Genomic DNA, 20,184 nt, shown 5'->3' on the forward strand with positions numbered 1-20,184 from the left:
CCTATTATGTTTAAGTTACAAAAAGTGCTAAGAATTTCCATTCTTTAGGTAAAAATTTGGCTCGCGCTTCACGCTCGCCTTATTTGATTGTTGAAATATGTAACGTCTTCATGGCTAACTGTAAGCAGTCTTTAACAGGTACCTCTTCGCGTTCGTAGTAATTGTTTAGTTGCATACACATCTTTTTCAGGATAACAAACATTGCCCAGAATGTTCAAATTTTAGGAAAAAATACATAAAATTTCCCCCAAAAAAAAAAATTGCTCGCGCTTCGCGCTCACATTATATAAATAAGGATTATGAAATTATATATAATATTATTTTTAACCTATCCTGTTCATAATTAAAATCAGAATAAAGCTAAGAAGTGACAATGAGGACTACCCCTTCAATAAAACAAACAAAAATCATCTTCAAGCGGCCGATCGGGGATTAACAAATGGCTGGAAAAAAAATCGCCCCTCCCTATTGGCGAAGGCTGGATCCGCCCCTGTGGTCCCCCCTACCTTTCGGGACAGATTTCCGCCCATGATTACATGATTACCGTCTTGTTGAAGTTTTTGTTTTTTGTTTGGGGAATTTTAAGACGTGTACTGTTCAATATTCATTGGGAATATTTACCCCTGTCCGTGATAGAGTATGTACATTTCAAACAAAATGGTTCATATCATGACGTTTCAAAGGCAAAAACTTACACAAATTGTTCCATATTCTGAACTCGGGTTTAATTCAAACCCTGGTTTAAAGTTATGGTTTAACTATGGAGAGTCAATTGGGGCACAAATCTCAGTTAGTACATGTTCAATTTATTAACTCTTATGACACTAAAATCATTTATAACTGTCTCAGGATGATAGCTGAAATATTTTCTTCATTATGAAAGCAAAGAGAAACAAAATAGTAAATATAAGCCGTATACAAAATAAGCAGAATTTTTGAGGTTTTGGCTACCATATGGCTTACTTTTAGCACAGTACAGTAGTTAAACCATAGTCTACAAATTACGGGCCTATATATCCCGTAGGACAAATTTCAGACGTCATATACGTCACAATGCAGGGCCCCCAAGAAAAACAGTGCTTAGTCCACTGTTGGGGTTAACCTGGGTAAACAAAACGAAATGAATAAACAATGCTGACAATTCAATTAGATACTCAGATTTCAGAACAATGGCTTTCAAAATTATCTGTGCGACTCTTTAATCTTAACTTGAAATTTATAAAGTCCAATTTTCCTGTGACCCGATATTGCATACGATTTGATGTTTTATGTATAAGTTTTACCCCTGATACACCCATAAGCAAGAGATAAAATCATGCCTTTTATAACTTTGCCACCGTCAGCTGCCTCGGTTGATTGTGAGATGGACTTTCACAGAATTCTTCTTATTTTTTCTGTCCTTTTGTTTCTCACCCCACCATTTTTTCCTTTTACGCTCCCCTTGAAAGTGGTATACAGGGCAACTTGTCTCTATAGGCTCTCAAGATACGAATTAGAATTTTGTTGGCCATATTTATCTAGATAAAAAGGGAATGAAGTATTCTAATTGCGATATGATAATTTTTTTAATCATTTTTGGCGTTTTTAGCAAGCCACATCCAAAAATACCGTCATAGGCCTGTGCATGCGTACACAGGAAGGGGTCTGCACTGGAAAGCATTTTTCTTCCAATATTCTGTGACTGACAAGCAAAATCAGATTAATACCACACAAAAAAAAATTGTTTTCCCTTAAATTTTGACAATTGTAAACGAAATACACCCCTCCCCCGTTGACGCCAAAGGAGGGGTCCAAACATCAGAATCACAATTTTCATTGGGTGAGGATGTTATCATTTTCATAACTTTTAATCATAATAAAATTTTCTTTAGGAAGACACAATTTACAAAGTCATGATAATTAATTTTGATTATTTGATTACAACACCAAAGAAAAAGAAAAAAAGGTGCTATACGCTTTCTCGCATCCCCTCTCTCGCTGGAATATACTTTGTTGTGCTATGTTTGTGTAAATGTTCACTTTATTGTTGATATATCATATTGTCTTATATAGATAGTAACGTAAAAACTGTATAAGTTTATTATGTCCATGGGCGCGATTTCATGACGTCATTCTATTGAAGGGGGGGGGGGGTGAAATAATAGATCATCTCCCCCCCCCCCCCTGCGTGAACAATCACTGCTTGGAATTACGCCAGCGATAATTACAGATTCAAAATGCTAAATTTCACTGATAAGACTAGCAAATTTCTTGCTAGATCTCCATATTTCTCCAAGACAACCATCTGTGTTATTGCATACCATAATGAAAAAAATTTTCTTACTGAGCAGAGTCGTTTTCTGGCTCACCGCGAACTCTGTTAAAAATACGAAGATTCATGGTGAAACATGCATGTGGTGAAATAACAATTTTTCAATACACTCCCTTGCATGCATTCTGAGCCGGTCCTATCACAGACCTCTACCCTAGATCCTATATTCTCGTATCCTAAAAACCCTAACCCTAACGTGAAAAATTAATGTGTAGAACTCCTATTTTCATCACATGATTTTTTTTTAATTCTCAAATCTGGGATTTGAACCTCTTCCACATCCTCTTTGACATTTAATGTATTATATATTTTTTCAATGAATAAATAAATAAATGAATTTAATAAATAAATAAATAAATAAAAAATAAATAAATATATAAATCACTCACTGACCCGCAGGTCTCTCCTCCCGATATAAATGATTGGGGGAGTGCAGGTGAACCACGACACCGGGCTTTCCCCATATACTCTTATACGAATAGAGCAGTGGGTGTGACTCTCCTCTACACGGGGCCTCCATTTAACATCCTATCCTAGGGATCAGAGTGTTTTCAACTGTAACATAGACTGCGTCTATATATAACAGGGGAGAGACGTATCATAACGCATGATTCAGTCACCTTCCTTGGGTGGACTCGAACCCACGACCTTTGGTATGTTTGGTTCGACAAGCAGACGCTTTACCGACAGAGCCAATTTCGCTTAGTTGGCTCATTATGAAGAATATGAAGAAAAATAAAGTATTTTTGTTTTATTTCAATCCATCTTCTTTCTTTTCCCCAAAATAGACATCCTATGCATGTTGAATTACAAGAATGTTAATTCATTATATTACCTATCCTCTTCCAACACTATACTAATATGACAATGGAGGTAGAAACACGCAAGTATACATGTCGTGATGGGTTGTGTGTATCCATAGGCGGCTGAAGCGGGGGGACAGGGGGACACGTCCCCCCCCCCCCCTAAAAAAAAAGAAAGAGAGAAAGAAAAAAAGGAAGGAAGGAAGAAAAGGAGGAAGAAAGAAAGAAAAGAAGAAAGGAAGAGGAAAAGATAGCAAGTAAACTGAATAGCTGAAACAAAGAAATATTAAAACCTATATATAGGAATAGTAAAAAAAAACAGTTTTTACTATGGAAAATACACAAATTTCAAACTCGCTCCCAATGCGATTTTGTTCAGAATGTGTATAAAAAAAAAGAGAGCAAGATAAGAAGAAAAAGAAATGTGAATAAAATAAGGGGAGGGGAAATTGGAAATTGAAAAAAAAAAATATCGGGTTACTACATAAAAAAGAAAATTTCGTTCACACTTCGCACTCGCATTCCCTCCTGTTAAGTGAGATACAGAATCTGCTCAAGACATTAGGATAAAATGGAGTTTAGAATAGGCCTATCCAATATTCGAGTCAATATGCACAAATTATTTTGCTTGCGATTCGAGTTTCCATTGCATTCTATTCATGCTTGCAAAAAGTACTGAATATCAGGAAAAAACAGCTAGCGCTACGCGCTGGCATTATTTGACAGGCGGATGTAGTGAGATATGTTTTCTCTTCATGTATTACAAAAAACAGTAATTCAAGAGTTACCGTTTCAAGTCAGTATATCATTTATTTTCATCTCGTTCCTCGCATCAATTGTATAGTAACACGACCATCCTATTCATCGTTTAAAAAAGTGCTTAGAATCCGAGGTTTTAGGTCAGAATATTAATTTTGTTCAGCTCGCGCTTTGCGCTCTCATCAATTGTTAAGATATACACATCCAGTTCATGGTCACAATAAGTGTATTAGAATTTTAAGGTTTGGGTCGGAATATCAAGAATGTTTAGCTCGCCCTTCGCTCTCGCATAAAAGGTTTAGTTAAATAGCCATTCTGTTCATAATTACCAAAGTGCTCAGAATGTCCCAATTTTAGATCAGATTACATTAAAAAATTCAGCTCACGCTTCGCGCTCGCATCAATTGTTTAGATAGACACCCATCCTGTTCGTGGTCACAAAAGTGCTTAGAATGTCCAGTTTATGGTTGAATTAAAAAAAAATTTGTGCTCGCGCTACGCGCTCGCATAATAAATGTAAAAATTTTAGGTCAGAAAATCAATATTTGTTTAGCTCGGGCTTCGCGCTTGCATCATTGTTTAGATAGATACCCAATCCCATTCATGGTAACAAACAGTGCTTTACCCTCGCATAAAATGTTTAATTTAGATTCTGTCCATTCTGTTCATGATTATCAAAAGTGCTTAAAATGTCTAAATTTTAGGTCAGAATATCAAAAATGTTCACATCAATCGTTTAAATAGATACCCATCCTGCTATATAGAATGTCTAAATTTTAGGTCAGGTTATCAACAATTTTCAGATACTCTCCTGTTCATCATTCATGTTCATGGGGGCGCAATTTTCCGAAAAGTACACAATGGCAACAAAATCAGGTAGGGCTCACGGGGTTCAAAATCCTGTAAATGCCCCTGCCTTGTTAGATATCTCATCATGTTTGTAAGAAAAACTAAGATGTACTTAAAACTACAGACTTTAGTGTAGATTAGACTACCCCGTAAACAAACAAAATAAACAACAGCTTTTTCCAGCCGACTCGGAAAATTTGGGTGAAAATATTTTTTTCTGCCCCCCCCCCCCCCCGCTAATTAATTTGTATGCTTCCGCCGCCAATGCGTGTATCCGGCAAATCTCGTCAGAAGTGTCGACAATTTTCTTAAAAGAAACAAAAAATATCAAAAGGTCATCAACACTTTCGAGAGCAGAAAAAAAAACGAATAAAGAAAAAGGAAAAACAAGTCACCGTTATTTTTCTTAAAAATTGTGTTAGAGGGGGCACTCTGCTGCCCCACCCCTTCCTCATTTTACAATCTATACCCAAAATATTTTCGGTTTGAGGTAGAAAAGGGTGCTGATTTATCATAAAACCTACGTCATCATTGGTACTGATAATATATTTTGCACCATTATACAACTATGAATAGTATATCCATAGTTATCTATAAATAAATAACATCTAGCCAACAATAAAGCCAACAATATTCATGATATTAGAGATCAGTTTCACCATAGATCATTATGAATCTGTAAAGAGATCTTCAATACATGCCGCCTATCTCAACCTTATACACCCGTGTAATCACCGCAATTTTTACCCCATAAAAATTCCACAACACCTTTTGGGTCGCCCGGGAGCTCCTTAATTCATACCAAAACAATCAACACGTTTAATAATCGGTCCCCTCTCATCTACTTGTTGTCCTTGGTTACACGTTTGACGTCATAATTGTCGCAAGTACAAAAATATTGATAGCAGGCGTCGAATTTGAATTTCGAATTCTTTTAATACAACATCACTGAGATGCACTTTTCAATATTTAAATTCATAGCCAATGCATTATGAGACAGCAGACACCAGTGGAGTAATGGGTAAAAAAATGAGGGGGACAGACATAGCATATGGGACAAAAACTTAACAAAGCAGCCAGAGAGCGAAGTAAGCGAACAATAAGTTTAAACTTTTGATAGAAAAAAATACTCTTAATATGTGAAAGTTTTTAAATTTAGAATACTGGTATTATATATTTCATGAGTTTCCTTTTCTGTCATTTTTTTCCTCCACCTTCTCCCCCTTGGTCGTGAAAATGTTGGGGGTCCATGGCTCTCAACCCCCGCCCTATCATGTACGCTAATAGATGAAATTCAACCTCCAGGGCCTGGTTGCATAAATTGAAGAAAAAAAAAACTATTACGTCAGCAATGATGTTATCAATTTAGTAACTCTCAATGACCTAGGCCAATATACACATTCGCGCAACAGGCGCTAACAATGAATATTAACGAATTTTATTTGCAAATATTAAATAATATTAAAATAAAGCTTAAACTTTTCTCGTTTCACTTTCAAATGTGCAAACATCATCTCGTCAACTTTTTGATATTTTGGTAACCTAAATCACTTCATACAAGAATGTGTTTCTATATAATTTATGGCTTGGCATTGTGAATCATACATGAGATGTGATAGTGCATGAAGAAAGATCTTAACATATTTTTTTTTTTTATTGTTGACGACGAATAGGTGTTGTTTTTAATGAGGGCGTTTGCTAACAAAACCCGTTTCCGATGTGTAACTCTGGAAACAAACAAAAACGAGTGAAGAAGAAAGTGGAACGAGTGGTAGCGTGTTACAGATTGGAAGAACGGGCGTCATCCCGTTGCTATACCAACTAGAAAATATCAAGTATAACAACGACGATCTGAATGTTGAAAGTTGCTGAGTATTCACTGACTCCATCTTGCTTTCATGTTTTCTTCTTAATTTCTTTTTTTTTTTTTGTGGGGAGGGATATGTCAGTTCTGTAAGAGTACGATTCAACTGTTTAACTGAGCAATTCTGGTTACACATCAGTCATTTTTAGTAACATGTTATCAATGTTCATCAGGACTATGGGAGTGGGGTTCATTGGGTTACACATCCGAATAACAAAAACCTTTGTTTTGTTGGAATCTTAAATTCATTAAATGTCTATGTTTACCACAAATACAAGTCTTGTATATCTGCAGCTCTGTCGAAGTGAGTATATTTTTTTTCACTTCGCGCTGTTGAGTTGAATAAATTGGGAAATCAAATAAGTAAATGTTTAACTCAAAACCAGGTGCAAAACAAAAAAGTGTGATAATTCAAAGTTTCACATATTTTCACAATACAATTTCAGATATGACCTTGTATATTATGATAGTTTACCCTATTCTAATAAAATAATTATACATGTTTACAGAATTGAGACTTATTCTACATTATAATGAGAAAAAAAAAATCATATTTCATATATCATTTTGAAATACAAAATCAGTTAAATTATAAAACTATCCCGCCAAATTATGTAAGTCTACAACATTTTTCCCTATAATTAACCCCTACTTGCGTCCTGGTCACGGAGGTACAGATGTGACCATTACCCCCCCCCCCATAAAAAAATCCATGACCAAGAAAAGAAAAGGAGATAAGAATATCAAAGGAAAAGAAACAACGGTTATTAGAGGTGATTTCATTTTCTGAATTTCAATCTACATGTATCATATACCATTTGATTTTTATTTTTGAAAGGTCCAAAATTTTGCCCACTCGCTTCGATCGCTCTGCAATCTTGTCACAGACGCGATGTTGTGCCCCGTCATTTGGCTTATTAACACCACTGATCCCAGATCACCCCAAATGCTGGCACACTGCTCTTCTACATTCACCTATATAATGATGATTGCTTCCAAAGCTATAGTAATCCCATCAAATACCTTTTTTGTTATTGTTTTTAGTAACGATAGAATAATTATTTAGAATCAGAATGTGAAATAGTTCTTGCGATATATCATTACACCTTTATGAAATGAAAATGATATGTTTTTTTTTTATGTATTACTATAAAAAAACAATAACATTGATACCAATGATTATAATGATGATGATATCATTACCATCATCATTATCATTATCATCGTCATCATCATCATCATTATTATTATTTCCATCATCATCATCTTCATCATTATCATCATCATCTGCATCTTCATCATTATTATCATCATCATTATTATCATCATCATTATTATCATCATCATCATCACCATCATCATCATCATCATCATCATCACCATCTTCATCATCATCATCATCATCATCATCATCATCATCACCATCATCATTATGCTCATCAAACGAAACAACTTGGAGGTCTTGCATGCGTCACCAACTCTACCCCCGTCTTACCAAAAGTTTCCACTGAGCTTTTGACCAATCACAAGGGAGCTCATATTGACCAATGGGATCAGGGCGGGGCAATGAACACAACGCTACTGTGCGGCATCATTAATCATTAACCCACACGCTCTTTAGAAAACGTAAGCCGATTATGGATTTGTGTGGTTAGCGGTCCGAACGTTCACTTGTCCCTTTACCCCCTTCCATAACACATATATCCTTTCATTTCGTTGTTTACTTCTTTTCTTTCTTGTTTCACGCTCGGGTTTTTTTTTTAAACAGTTTAATGTTTTCTATTGTATCTCCAGTTAAACCAAGATAACGAACGAAGAAAGGAATGGATTCATATATATTTTGCTTCCGTGTAGGGGCTTAGTAATAAAAATCTTGTTATTTTGCGAACATTTTTATTTGTTCCGACTCATAGACATGATTTTTGTGGAGGGGGGGGGGCTCTATTCGTTGAATGTTCAATGTGGAGCATTGACCAATTTTCTGTGCCCCATCACCCTTTAAGTATTTAGGCTCAAGGATCGGCTGCAATGATCCGTTCCCTGTTAGTCTAGATTAACAATGAATATATATTATTATTATATAGACAATTGATTTGATCCTGATTTTTTTTTTATGTAAGTGTTCAAAAAGTTGTTTTCTTTTAAATTCCCCTCATCGTGTAGTACATGATAAGCGGACCCATCAACAAAAATGTCGGTATCACTGTTTGAAGCAGGGCCATTTATCATTACATTTGAAATTCCATTCTGTGCACAATCCTTATGCCACGGTTTTACTAAAACACTTAGACAAAGGCCCAATTAAACAGTGCCTCTGATATAATGATTTACATTTTTGGCTTATGGTTGTGACCATCTTGGTGGAGTGAAGTAGCTGAGCCTGCATGAGCTTCAAAAATCTTAACATGACAAACTAGACCGACGGTCTCCCGGTAACTCTCTAACATCATTCCGCACTACCGATTTCCGGCGATTGGGCCCATTTTCAAACAAGATGTATTATGACGACTGGATTAAGAACCAAATGAAAATAGAATGAGAGTTATCAAAAGAGAAAACATTGTAGCTCTAAAAATACAGGGTTAGTGTGAGCAAAATAGTAGACGGAGACGGCGTGTGGGCCGGTGTCAGCTTCAAAGTACCGCCAGATTTACACATCAAACGCCTTGATTCAACAAACCACTCTCCACTAAACTTTTGTTCCCTTTGTGCCACCAATGAAAAGAACGATAGAGAGATATACACCTATAACACGAACCGCCAATCTCAGATTTATTCACGGGTAGCCATTCAAACACAAACATGCACACAAATAACTATTCTTTAAGTTTTAATCTTACATTTCCCCGCCGCCATTTAAGCTTTTTTTTTCCTTCCTTTTCTTTAATTAAAAAAAAAACCCTTTTGGATGCTGACATCGGAATATGATGACAAAACTGTGTTTGTATTCATGTAGGCATATTTACACTACAATTTTTAATCAGAAGAAAAATATAAATAAGTCAGCATCTTAAATTATTAAAATCATTTACAATCTGATACTCACTTATTAATAATAGGCCTCTTATGATGATGATGGTGATTATATAAATCTTATGCGTGCGCAAAAAACACGGACCTTACTGTGTATATACACTCCAGGAAAATCGCACTTCATTTGCTTTCTTCACTAGATTCCTTAAAAAAAAAGATGAACATGAGGAAGGGTAAACATGCACACGAATAATAATTATCTCTCCCGACCATTGTGCAGAATGAAGGCGAATATTACTGCGGTTTGAACCGAAGCAGTATATGAATTACATACAAGTTGAACCCGATGAAATATCTTTATTATCTTACTCACACCGAGACTTGCTTTCATGAAGTCGACTAATAGTAAATCGCACCCTTAAACATTAGTTTTTATATAATACTTATATTTCTATGTGAATATTATCAGAAAAATAAATGCAGTGGCAAGTAGAATAACCTTGTCTTGGATACCCCCTATGCTACTGTACTATTATTATTCTTTTTCTTGGGGGGGGGGGGGGGTTATACAACAAACCGGCATATAAACTGTTTGAAATATCAGTGTTCAACGATACATAATATAATTTGGCACAATGCCTCAAGCGTCCCACAGAAATGATAATCATTGGTGCCACAAAATAGGCCTATGATATATCCTTTGACAGTGGTTTTCGTTTTCTATCAAGAAACGGTAGCATATCTTTAAAAAAATCACTAGGACCCTATACAGGAATGTCATGACTAAAACTAAACCCCAATGCTATTGAATGAAACAAATTGTATATTAAATTTACATTGATATATTGTTTGCTAATTCTTCCCCTTTTAATTCATTAATGTCTTCATTATATATTGGCGAAGTGGATTTGCTGCTTGCGCTTCCCGCTTAAAACAAATTTATTCGCATAGCAGCGGCTCAACAAAGACGGAAAACCAAAGATATACCTCGCCGTATTGTCGGGGATACCAACAGAGACCACCGCTGTACGGCGCTACTTATTTGGAGGCGGTTGAAAACAGAAGGAACATCTCAACATTGTGCATGATAAGCCCCCTTCTTAAGCCGCACGATATTTGCCTTTTTTAATTAGATTTTAGAAAGCGTTTAATCCACCAGTTGAGTAAACATATCGCTTTTTATTATCAAGATTCATTACCACTGATAGCCACACTTGATATATAATAGGCCTAAGTCTTTTGGTAAAGCTTCAAGAAGATTTGACATTCAGCCTGGAAAGTCAAAGTGAATCGAAATATTATCTGATTATAAGTATTAATGGTGTACTGCTATTGTTAAGAGTCTGAAATTTGGTTTCCAGAGATTGCAGAGCAATTAACAAGACACAAAGATTTATCAAACATGTTTTTAAAAACTAAACTACTATCTTTATGTTATGTCCGCATTGGTTTATTTTTCTTAATAGAGTAACTAAATACTGAAATGAGAACGAAATCTCAAAACCTTGAGATTAAAATATGTATCACCTGATTGTCACAGTAATGATAAAACAACCCAATTTGGGACTTTTATAGCATTTGACATGTTTGATTTTCACAGCTTTTTTCTTTCGGGTAGTCGTAACATTTTCTTAAATTCGATATGTTTCGAATGATAACATGAAAATTAATAAAGCAAAACATATTTTGAAAAAACATTAAAAGCTCTATTTTATTATCTTATACAGGATGAATGTCTCGTTAAATACCACAAGCGCTCATAATCAGCGTGAGCTGAAACTTGTACTCAGAAAGGATATTAGACCTATTGCAAGTATGAAAACGATATCTCATCATAAATGATGCAGACGTGGAGTGCAAGCTAAAAGCGAGCTGAAACTTTTTGTTATTATAAACGTATATACGCAAGAATATGAAAAAAAACCTTTTTGTTCGAATTTATGAACAGGATTATATTAATTATAAAAAAAATCAATAGCGAAGACCGAGCTAAAAGACCTGATAATGGGGCCTTTTATGCATTTTTTTATATAAATAATGAACATTATGCATAATTATTATCATACACAGTAAGAACGCTGTTTAAGATTTTATACAACACTGTTTACAGTATTTGTTTAACCGTTTAAACAATCATGTTTAATCTATTGAAGATTAGAAATTGAAAATTAAACTTTGTTGCTTAAGATTTAAACACTTGTTTAAACTGATTAAACAATTACTGTACGGTTCATATAGTAAACAGCGTTGTATAATTTTTGTTTACTGTGTACAACTATAGCTCTAAACGTGCGATTCGATATCTTTACTATATTCATTTCTATATTGACTAGAAAAAATCAAGCGCCATGTAATCCTTATGCATCTCATTTAAACGGGCAGTGCGAGCTCCAGGGGATAATTGCCGTTTTGATATAGGCCTATGGTAATCTGATGGTTTGCAATTTACAGATCTTCCCATTCCTCTCATTTTCTTAACTATCTTTCCTCCTTTTATTTGTCTTCCTCTTCTATTTTTATCCCTTTCTTCTTAATTCACGTCCTCGTCTCCCGCCACCCTTTTTGCCTCGCCCATGATATAATAGTATATAAATACCAATGATTATCGAGCACGCTCCGGCTTCATCAGGATCCGCCAGTCTTTTCATTTCTCTTCTTGATCTATTTATTTGGTATAGTAGGAAGCTCCTAGATTCATAATTTTGTCTCTCTTTCGACCTAATTTTTCTTTTCATTGTCCTCTTAATTCTTTCTTTCTTCCCGTTCTCTTCTTTTCTTTCTCCATTTCCATTACTTTCAATGCCATATATATATAATAAAGTTATTTTCCCCTTCACTATTTTTTTCTTTATCATGAGGAAGGGGGTGCAAAGTCGTTTCGGCATGGCTTCTTATTGCCCCCTTTTATTCTTATTTTCATTCTCTTTTCCTTTCTTTTTATCTTAGTTTTCGTTATCATTAGTATTCTTTTTCATTGTACAAACCTTTTTATTTACGTTTTGAATTTCATTGATCAAAGATATACTTTAATTAACTATTTATTGCAGGGAACCCATAATAACAAGCTTTGCTTTCCCTTTTTTCATTTATATCATCATGTTTTTGTGTTTTACCTTACATTGTAACTTTTGTTGAATTTTTTAATGAAAAAAGAATAAATGCAATTAATCTTTTTATTCCTTCATTTTTCCTTTTCTCTGTTTTTTTTTTTTGGGGGGGGGGAGGGGTGGGGGCAGGGGATTCGTACCTGCAAATACATGTTATTCAAGTGTCAAAGAAACTAGAGGCCATCGCACACTAATTTACGATTTGTCTGCGACCCGATTTTGGAATAAAACTTAGTAGAATTTGATGCTACTATTGAGACATGGAATATCTTACCGTGTAATGTTAATTCTCAATCATCGTACGAATATTATGTTCAAATCTGTGACTTTCAAATCTGTGACTATGCCATCATCCTTATTGGAATAAAAGCGAATTTAATATCTAGTCGTAATTACGTCATACAATCGTACTCCAAAAATAAAGGCTTGCAATCATCCACAATTATTGTTATATTTATTTTATAGTTTTCTTTCAGATGATTTGAGCCTCAAAAAAAAAAAAAAATCATATTTCCATAAAATGAGCAAAATGCGATTTGTTCCGAAATCGGATCGTGGACCAGTCGTAAGGTGCCCTTGAGAGAATGTGAAATGCTACAGGCCAAAAGTATGGTAATACCTAGTTCCCACTTTCACGATTCGCGCGATTAAAACTATATGCTCTTATCGTGGCGTAATCGTAGTGATCGTGTCAGGTCATATCAGATCGTATATCAGATCAGTCGTGGCAATCGTATTGATCGTAGACAAATTTTCGCGATTAGTTACGAAAGGCCAATCGTCGCGTTAGCGATGGATCGCACGACAGGGGGAACGAGGCATAAAAAATGTTTTTGTTTTTGCTTCTTGAATAACTTTTATGTATCGACCCAGCACAGACTCACTACCTACGGTCATTTGGTCAATGATGTAATGAGCAAAATAAATATATTAACAAATAAATAAATGAGGGGAGCAGAAATTGCGTTTAGGATAATTCATTTTTTTTACATCTTTGATACCCCTCTGATTAAGTGAAACATTTCGACATAATTCAGAAAACGATATTTGACCCTTTTCCTTCCGTTTCTTTTCTTCTTGTTTTTTTTTTTTTTGTTTTTTTTTTTTGGGGGGGGTGGTCCCATTTTTATGGCAGTGCTTACGATCGAAACTACTCATTTTCTCCTTTGTTTTGACCCCCCCCCCCCGCCAAAAAAGGGAAACTAAATAATCATATCGAAACTCGAAGACAAGCAATCAAAAGATGGCGACATTTATATCAACGTCTTTGTCATTAATGACTAACTGATGTAACTTTATTCCTCGAACCCGTGTCTTTTATCTTACCCCCTCTTGTCTCTATCTTTCGCTCCCCCCTTCGGCATTTGCCATCAAATCCCACTTTTTTAAAGTTTTGTGCTCCTCTCCCGTCCTCTCATTCACTTTGTGGTCTATACCCCCTCCCTCTTTCTCTATTCCTTTTTTTTGTAGCATTTTTTTTTCAGTGAACCAGAATTAATACATCTGTAACACTTAATATTTCCCCTTCCCGGAAAATAATATTATATCCAATCGATACAAATATGCATAAATAAACAGATGAAATTAAAGATAGAAAATAACTAATACATATAATTGAAAAGGTGATTATTATAAGTCAGTGTGATCATGACAGAAGATATGATTACTATTCTATAATTTGGCAAATCAAAGAGTGTACAAAAGAAAACATCAGGAACAAAGTCTTACAAAATACACAGAACAAAAATGATTTTCGAAAAACTGAGGTAAAAAAGAAAAGATGGGGACTAGATAAGGTAATATCGATTAAAAGCCCACAACATTCAGGACTCTGGATCATTAAAAAAAAAAATCATATTCCCTATTCTATTCCAATCATAGTCAATTGTGTTCCCATCCTTCTTTATTTTTATAAACGAGGATTTGACGATTTAAAAACTCCATGCTTATTTTCCAAAGCTTTTAAAAGACTAACTAAAATTTAAACTATCTGAACTAAAGGGGAAGAAAATTGGCACTTTATTAAGATCTTCCTATTCCATGTTGATAGCCATACAGATTCTAGTAAGTGATGGCATAAAACAACAATAGGAAACAATCATGTAACCTATACAAAATACCATGTCCATTATTATCAAAAAAATTTAGATATGTTTTTTTTATATTATATAATCCAGGATTGATTTTGATAATAATAATAATAATAATAATCCGCATTTATATAGCGCTTAATACATCGGAACGATGTCTCTAAGCGCTGTGATAAAGAGGATAGTGTTGTGCTTTGTATTCTTTACAGAATATGTTTTAATCAGAGCCAAAGAGCATTAAATATATTATAAGATCAAGGATGTCAAACCATTATATTCTCAAATTAACATTCTTCTGGCAGGATCACTAAGTTCTACAATCAGTAATCTAGATGCCAAGATGCCATGTTTGGGATAACTTAGATCATCGATCAGATATAGCCTGTACAAATGCATGTAATATATATTACCTCTATCCAAGAAGCTTCGTCAAATGAAAGAAAAGATTATAAATGGTGGAAAAAACTTGAAGCTTACCAACTTGATAATACTTAATATACTATTAATAATGATAATAATGACAATAATAAAGAAGTGCACAAGGACCCCATTGGAAAGAAACCATTTTGACTTAATTTCATTGGCTATCCTGTTAATATATTTTGATACAATTCGTCTTATACTTGTCTTATTCCTAGTGAATAAACTCAATCAATCAATAAACCAAAATCTCTCAATTCGCTTACAAAGCCAGACAATTACATTTTATTTATTCAATTTAAATAAAACATTTGCAAGTATTATATTAATAAACCTAAAGTGATTCAACATAAAAATATAACATTGAAAAATAAATGAATTAAAGAGAGGTATCAAATGTGTGTCATTAACATAATAATAATATCAATATGATTCAGAAATGGTAAATGGTTACACAATTGTTACATAATTATTATATAATTTTTATTTGAGAAAAGTCAGAGGTCATTGATTATGATATTAGTAGATTTCTACTCATCATCATCACGAGCAATTGAGTCCAGTTGTTTCTCTACAGCTTCAACTAAGGATGGAAAAGAACTCTCGAGGATGAATATGCGAATGAGTTTATCTAGATCTTTGCCGCATTCCATGTTGGCTGCTGATGCAGTGTAAGCAATTGGTAACTCCACATCATTCCTTTCACCTTTCAAAACCTTCATGAAATAAAGGTTAAGCACAGTGTTTATAAAGTTTCGAGTGAAAGCTATATTAAGCATGCTATTCTTCTATATATTATTCACCAAATTTTATTTGTTCATACTTCAAGCACCCGCTTGACAGGACAAAATAATCTTTATTGACTACAGTTATTAAGTTAACTTTATTTGAACCAAGCAGTCCAGTGGGTGCATAACCTATACTCTATTATATTCATTCTTGTGTTGTATGGTACCAATTATACTTTTCTTTGGCAAAATAAAGAATAATAAATAACAAATTTTCCTTCAATAGGCTTCATGTGTATTAATAGCATTTTCCCTTATGGAATGTCTATTGAGCTGCTAGGCCTCAGCCCCAAAAGTATCGCATATTTTGGCATTTACTGGAGGACACCGTTTCAAGATTTCCATCCATTCTACTATTCATACTATAATATAATCATTTTGAATTAATTCAATCTCTTTGTATCTGTAATGATTTCTAGAATTGCCAACAAGATTAAATTCCAAGATATGGTACCGTACCTGAGAGACATCCTGCGCCAATACTTCACCTTCCAACACATTTTTCTTGAGAATCTAGGTAAGCAACAATACAAGAGAGAAATTTTACTTTAAACTAGAGTGGTGAAAAGAAAAGAAAATATAGAGAAAAGAGCAAGAGCTTGGGAGAGAGAAAAAAGAGAGAAGGGGATGATATACACATTATATGTAGGCTACTTACACCGATAGATGGACAGAAAGATAAAAGAGGCAGAGAGAGAGAGAGAGAGGGGGGAGAGGGGAATAGGGAGAGGGAAGGTGAAATTATTCATTCCAGGTAATGTTCAGAGATATCAAACGGAAAAGTAAGTTGATATTGAAAGATGTAGACATCAGTAATGAAAACCCCTTTCATAAGAAAACTACAATAAGAAGCTCCCATAAAAGGAGGCAATTTATATGAGAATTATCCAATGTAGTGAGAAAAAAATTCAAAGTGAATATGCTGTTGAATATTAAAAAAAATTGCAATGCATCTTCAACAGCACTAAAATAATTCCATGAACCAATTCTGGATTTAATGCCTGTGTTTTCATTTATACTTTTACTGTTACCAATAATATTTATAAACTTGATAATCTATACATTTGTTATCATTTTTTATCATTGTGTCTTACCGGGACAGGAGACTTTGGTTTTTCCACTGGTTCAAATGGTCTTACAGGAAAAAAGTAGGAGAGTTTGGCTGCACACTCTTCACAGGTTGCCACAGCACTAGGGTGAGGTCTTCTGGCAAAGCGCACTCTAAATTTTCTAGCTTCATTCTGTTACAGTAAAAGATAGATCATTTGAGTAATTATCCTTAACCTTGTTTAAAGTTTTGAAGAAATTAACTTGTGAATAAGAATTTACCCAAAAGGACCATTTATCAAAATTTTACAGAAGTAAATACTTGTGTTTTTTATTCTACTTTCTTTATGATTAAACAGAGTGGATTTATTAACACTTTTTCCAGTAGGATTCAAATTTAAGAACTGAAACTCATCTAAAAACAGGATGGGTAAAACTTCTCACCTTAACTTTGATGACAAACAATAAACTATCTCCTCTCACAAATCCTCGCATTGTACTCCTCATATCACGTAGAAAGTAATTCTCCTGTATGGAAACAAAATAAACTATTGTAATATAATATCTCAAAAACTAAAATCATAATTCCACAGAAACTACTTTTAAAAGTCTAAATATAATACTAAATATCTCAACATTTTATTATCCTCCAGGTTAATGAGTACTCTGAAAAATTTCTCTGAGCAAATTCTAAACTTTCAAACAAGATGAAATTTGTTGTTTTATGTTCAACTTTGAGGCAGATTGAATACCACAGTGATTCATTCATATACTGTAGAAATCATAACGTATGAGTATTTATAATGTAAAAATATGTTGAGATCATATTATTTCTTTAATCATAAAGAAAGTAGAATGAAAATTGTACAATAATAATAACAATAATAATAATGATAATAATAACAATAATGCTGGTATTTATATAGCACTCTTATTCACCTTGCTAGGTGCTCAAGGTAAGTTAAGCATAATCAATAGGTGGGAAAAGTGGAGCATTTAGGTAATACAAGAATTTGAGAGTATTGAAATAATAGTAGAAAGGTGATACAATTATTATAGAGTAGAATTTTCAAGGATATAGATCTAGACCCCTAACAAAAATTACAATATATACATATATCTCCATATTTACAGAATGAGATGTTAATAATAGGTTTATGACACACTAAAAGTATTTGCATTTATGGGAACTATTCTGTGTGTGATGTGCAAGTATATATTTATAGATGTTTAATAGTAAATTGAATAGAATTACAAGGGAGACTGTTGCTCCATTTTGGGGGTAAATTGCCAATTAAGTCTATTGCCAACTTGTCCACTCATCAAATGCTCTACCTTCATTTAGTCTAATGCCATTCTGTCCATCAACATTTCATCTAAAAGCCATTTGGTCCAATAATCACTTTGTCTTATCACCAGTTCAACTTTGACCACTTCGTCTCATAACCAGTTGGTCTAATACACATGCTTTTTTCATTAATTATGCCCAAGTCCAATTACACAAAATGGTATAAAGACTACATGGTTATTTGACCAACTGTTTATTAGACAAGATAGTGAGTGGATGAAATGGCAATTAGACCCTGAAGACAGTGGATGAACTGATGGCAGACCAATTGATAGCAGACGAGTTGGTAATTGGATGGATTGGCATTAATCAATTGAAAAAGAAAATTGGTCTCCCTTTTCTCGTTACCTTTAAAAAGAATATTTGTCAGATAGGGTTACAAAGTTTCTACTTACTAAGATCACATCATCATTTGTGAGAAGTAAATGGTCTATGCTGATACATAGTTTTAAGCCTTCTTTGGGACCTGGAGCTACGTACTGCAAAAGAGACAGATAATTTACATGTAATAGAGGATCATGGCAGGAGACTTCCATCAAAATCTGGATGGCCAAGAACCCTGTAAATACCTACCGGTAATTTATTTGCACTGTAATGTTGATAAGAACATGAAAAAGGCTAAACATTTTGTTAGTTAATGCAAGTTTATATAGTATTAAGAAGAATTAACTCTTGAAAGTAGTCTTCTGCACCAAATACTTCAGTCTGTGTCGTAAATTGGATTTGTGGTACAAAAACAAATTACTGATCTCTTTCTTCTCATTTAAGAATTGAAAAATGTACATTTAGTCGCATGTAGCACAAACAAAATGTACATTTTTGCACACACTGTGAGGGACCAATACCCTATAGGCTTCATATATTTCCTTTAGTAAAATCAAGGTTAATTTTACTTGATCCTCATTTTGTTACAAGATTGCACCAAATCGAAGGTGATGTTAATTACTGTTTTATGATTGTTTTCAAAACTTCAATCATTCATAGACCTTTATATTTTGGAAAAAATGTAATAATGCAGACTTAGTGGAACTGGAAGAATGGCTTCGATCCATGATGATGGATAAAGTAAGATGTACTCATCCAGTGGAACAAAACAGAGACTGAAGCTTTCACTTTCAGTCTTGACTTTGTTAGGGGAGGCTTGTCTTTGTTAAACAAATAAAAATGCAAACATAAGTTTGGACTAGATTGTAACAATTCCAAGGTAACAATTTACGTATCGACAATGCATTGGACTTACATTTGTGAACCTACATGACCTATTCATCCTTATCAATATCATCATAAGATGTGAACTTATCATCAGCATTATAGCTACACAGTGTTCGGCCCACGCCGGGCATGCCACTGCTTCCGTCTATCACTAATTTCGAATGAAAAGTGTTTCAAAACCAACTCCTTGCAAAAAGGAACTGCACTTGGGTTCTTTTCCATCTTTAATATTGTTTTATTTGCATAATTTACAACCTCCACTTGCTCAATCCCCGCGCTTGTCTGTCTGTCTTTCTGCCCAATGCCAGGCCAGGGCCAGCGGGCAGCCAGCATTGCAGCGCTGACGATCGGCTCGAGCCGGTCGTCTTGCTTAGCATCAGACACAGGTGTGGCTGCTGGCTTGAGTTGAGTCGACAGCGGTCTCCAAAATAAAGTATCTCGTCTACCGGTATATTTAATAATGAATTTACCTTCCATTTCTGTTCATTCCTTGAAACTGATGTCACGCTGGCTTTTGAATCTTCTAACGCCAGAAATCTAGCATAACGTAATATTTCCCAAGTCACCGACATTTCGTTTACAATTTGGTCTATGGACCGCTATGGACGTGTGT

The 20,184-nt window shown here is 34.4% G+C and overlaps 1 protein-coding gene across 1 annotated transcript; it reads right to left on the reverse strand.

The window, feature by feature from the left end:
* Window positions 1-14,514: 14,514 nt before the first annotated feature.
* LOC129283568 (uncharacterized) lies at window positions 14,515-20,184 on the reverse strand. Its single transcript, XM_064109103.1, has 6 exons — window positions 20,042-20,184; window positions 18,755-18,838; window positions 17,456-17,539; window positions 17,059-17,205; window positions 16,424-16,477; window positions 14,515-15,892 (listed from the first exon to the last, which is right to left on the reverse strand). Exons 1-6 carry the CDS (start codon window positions 20,141-20,143, stop codon window positions 15,707-15,709), a joined length of 657 nt encoding a protein of 218 aa, XP_063965173.1. The 5' UTR covers window positions 20,144-20,184; the 3' UTR covers window positions 14,515-15,706.

Source organism: Lytechinus pictus, chromosome 1 (genome assembly GCF_037042905.1).
Source record: "Lytechinus pictus isolate F3 Inbred chromosome 1, Lp3.0, whole genome shotgun sequence".
In the NCBI taxonomy this organism is placed as follows: domain Eukaryota; kingdom Metazoa; phylum Echinodermata; class Echinoidea; order Temnopleuroida; family Toxopneustidae; genus Lytechinus; species Lytechinus pictus.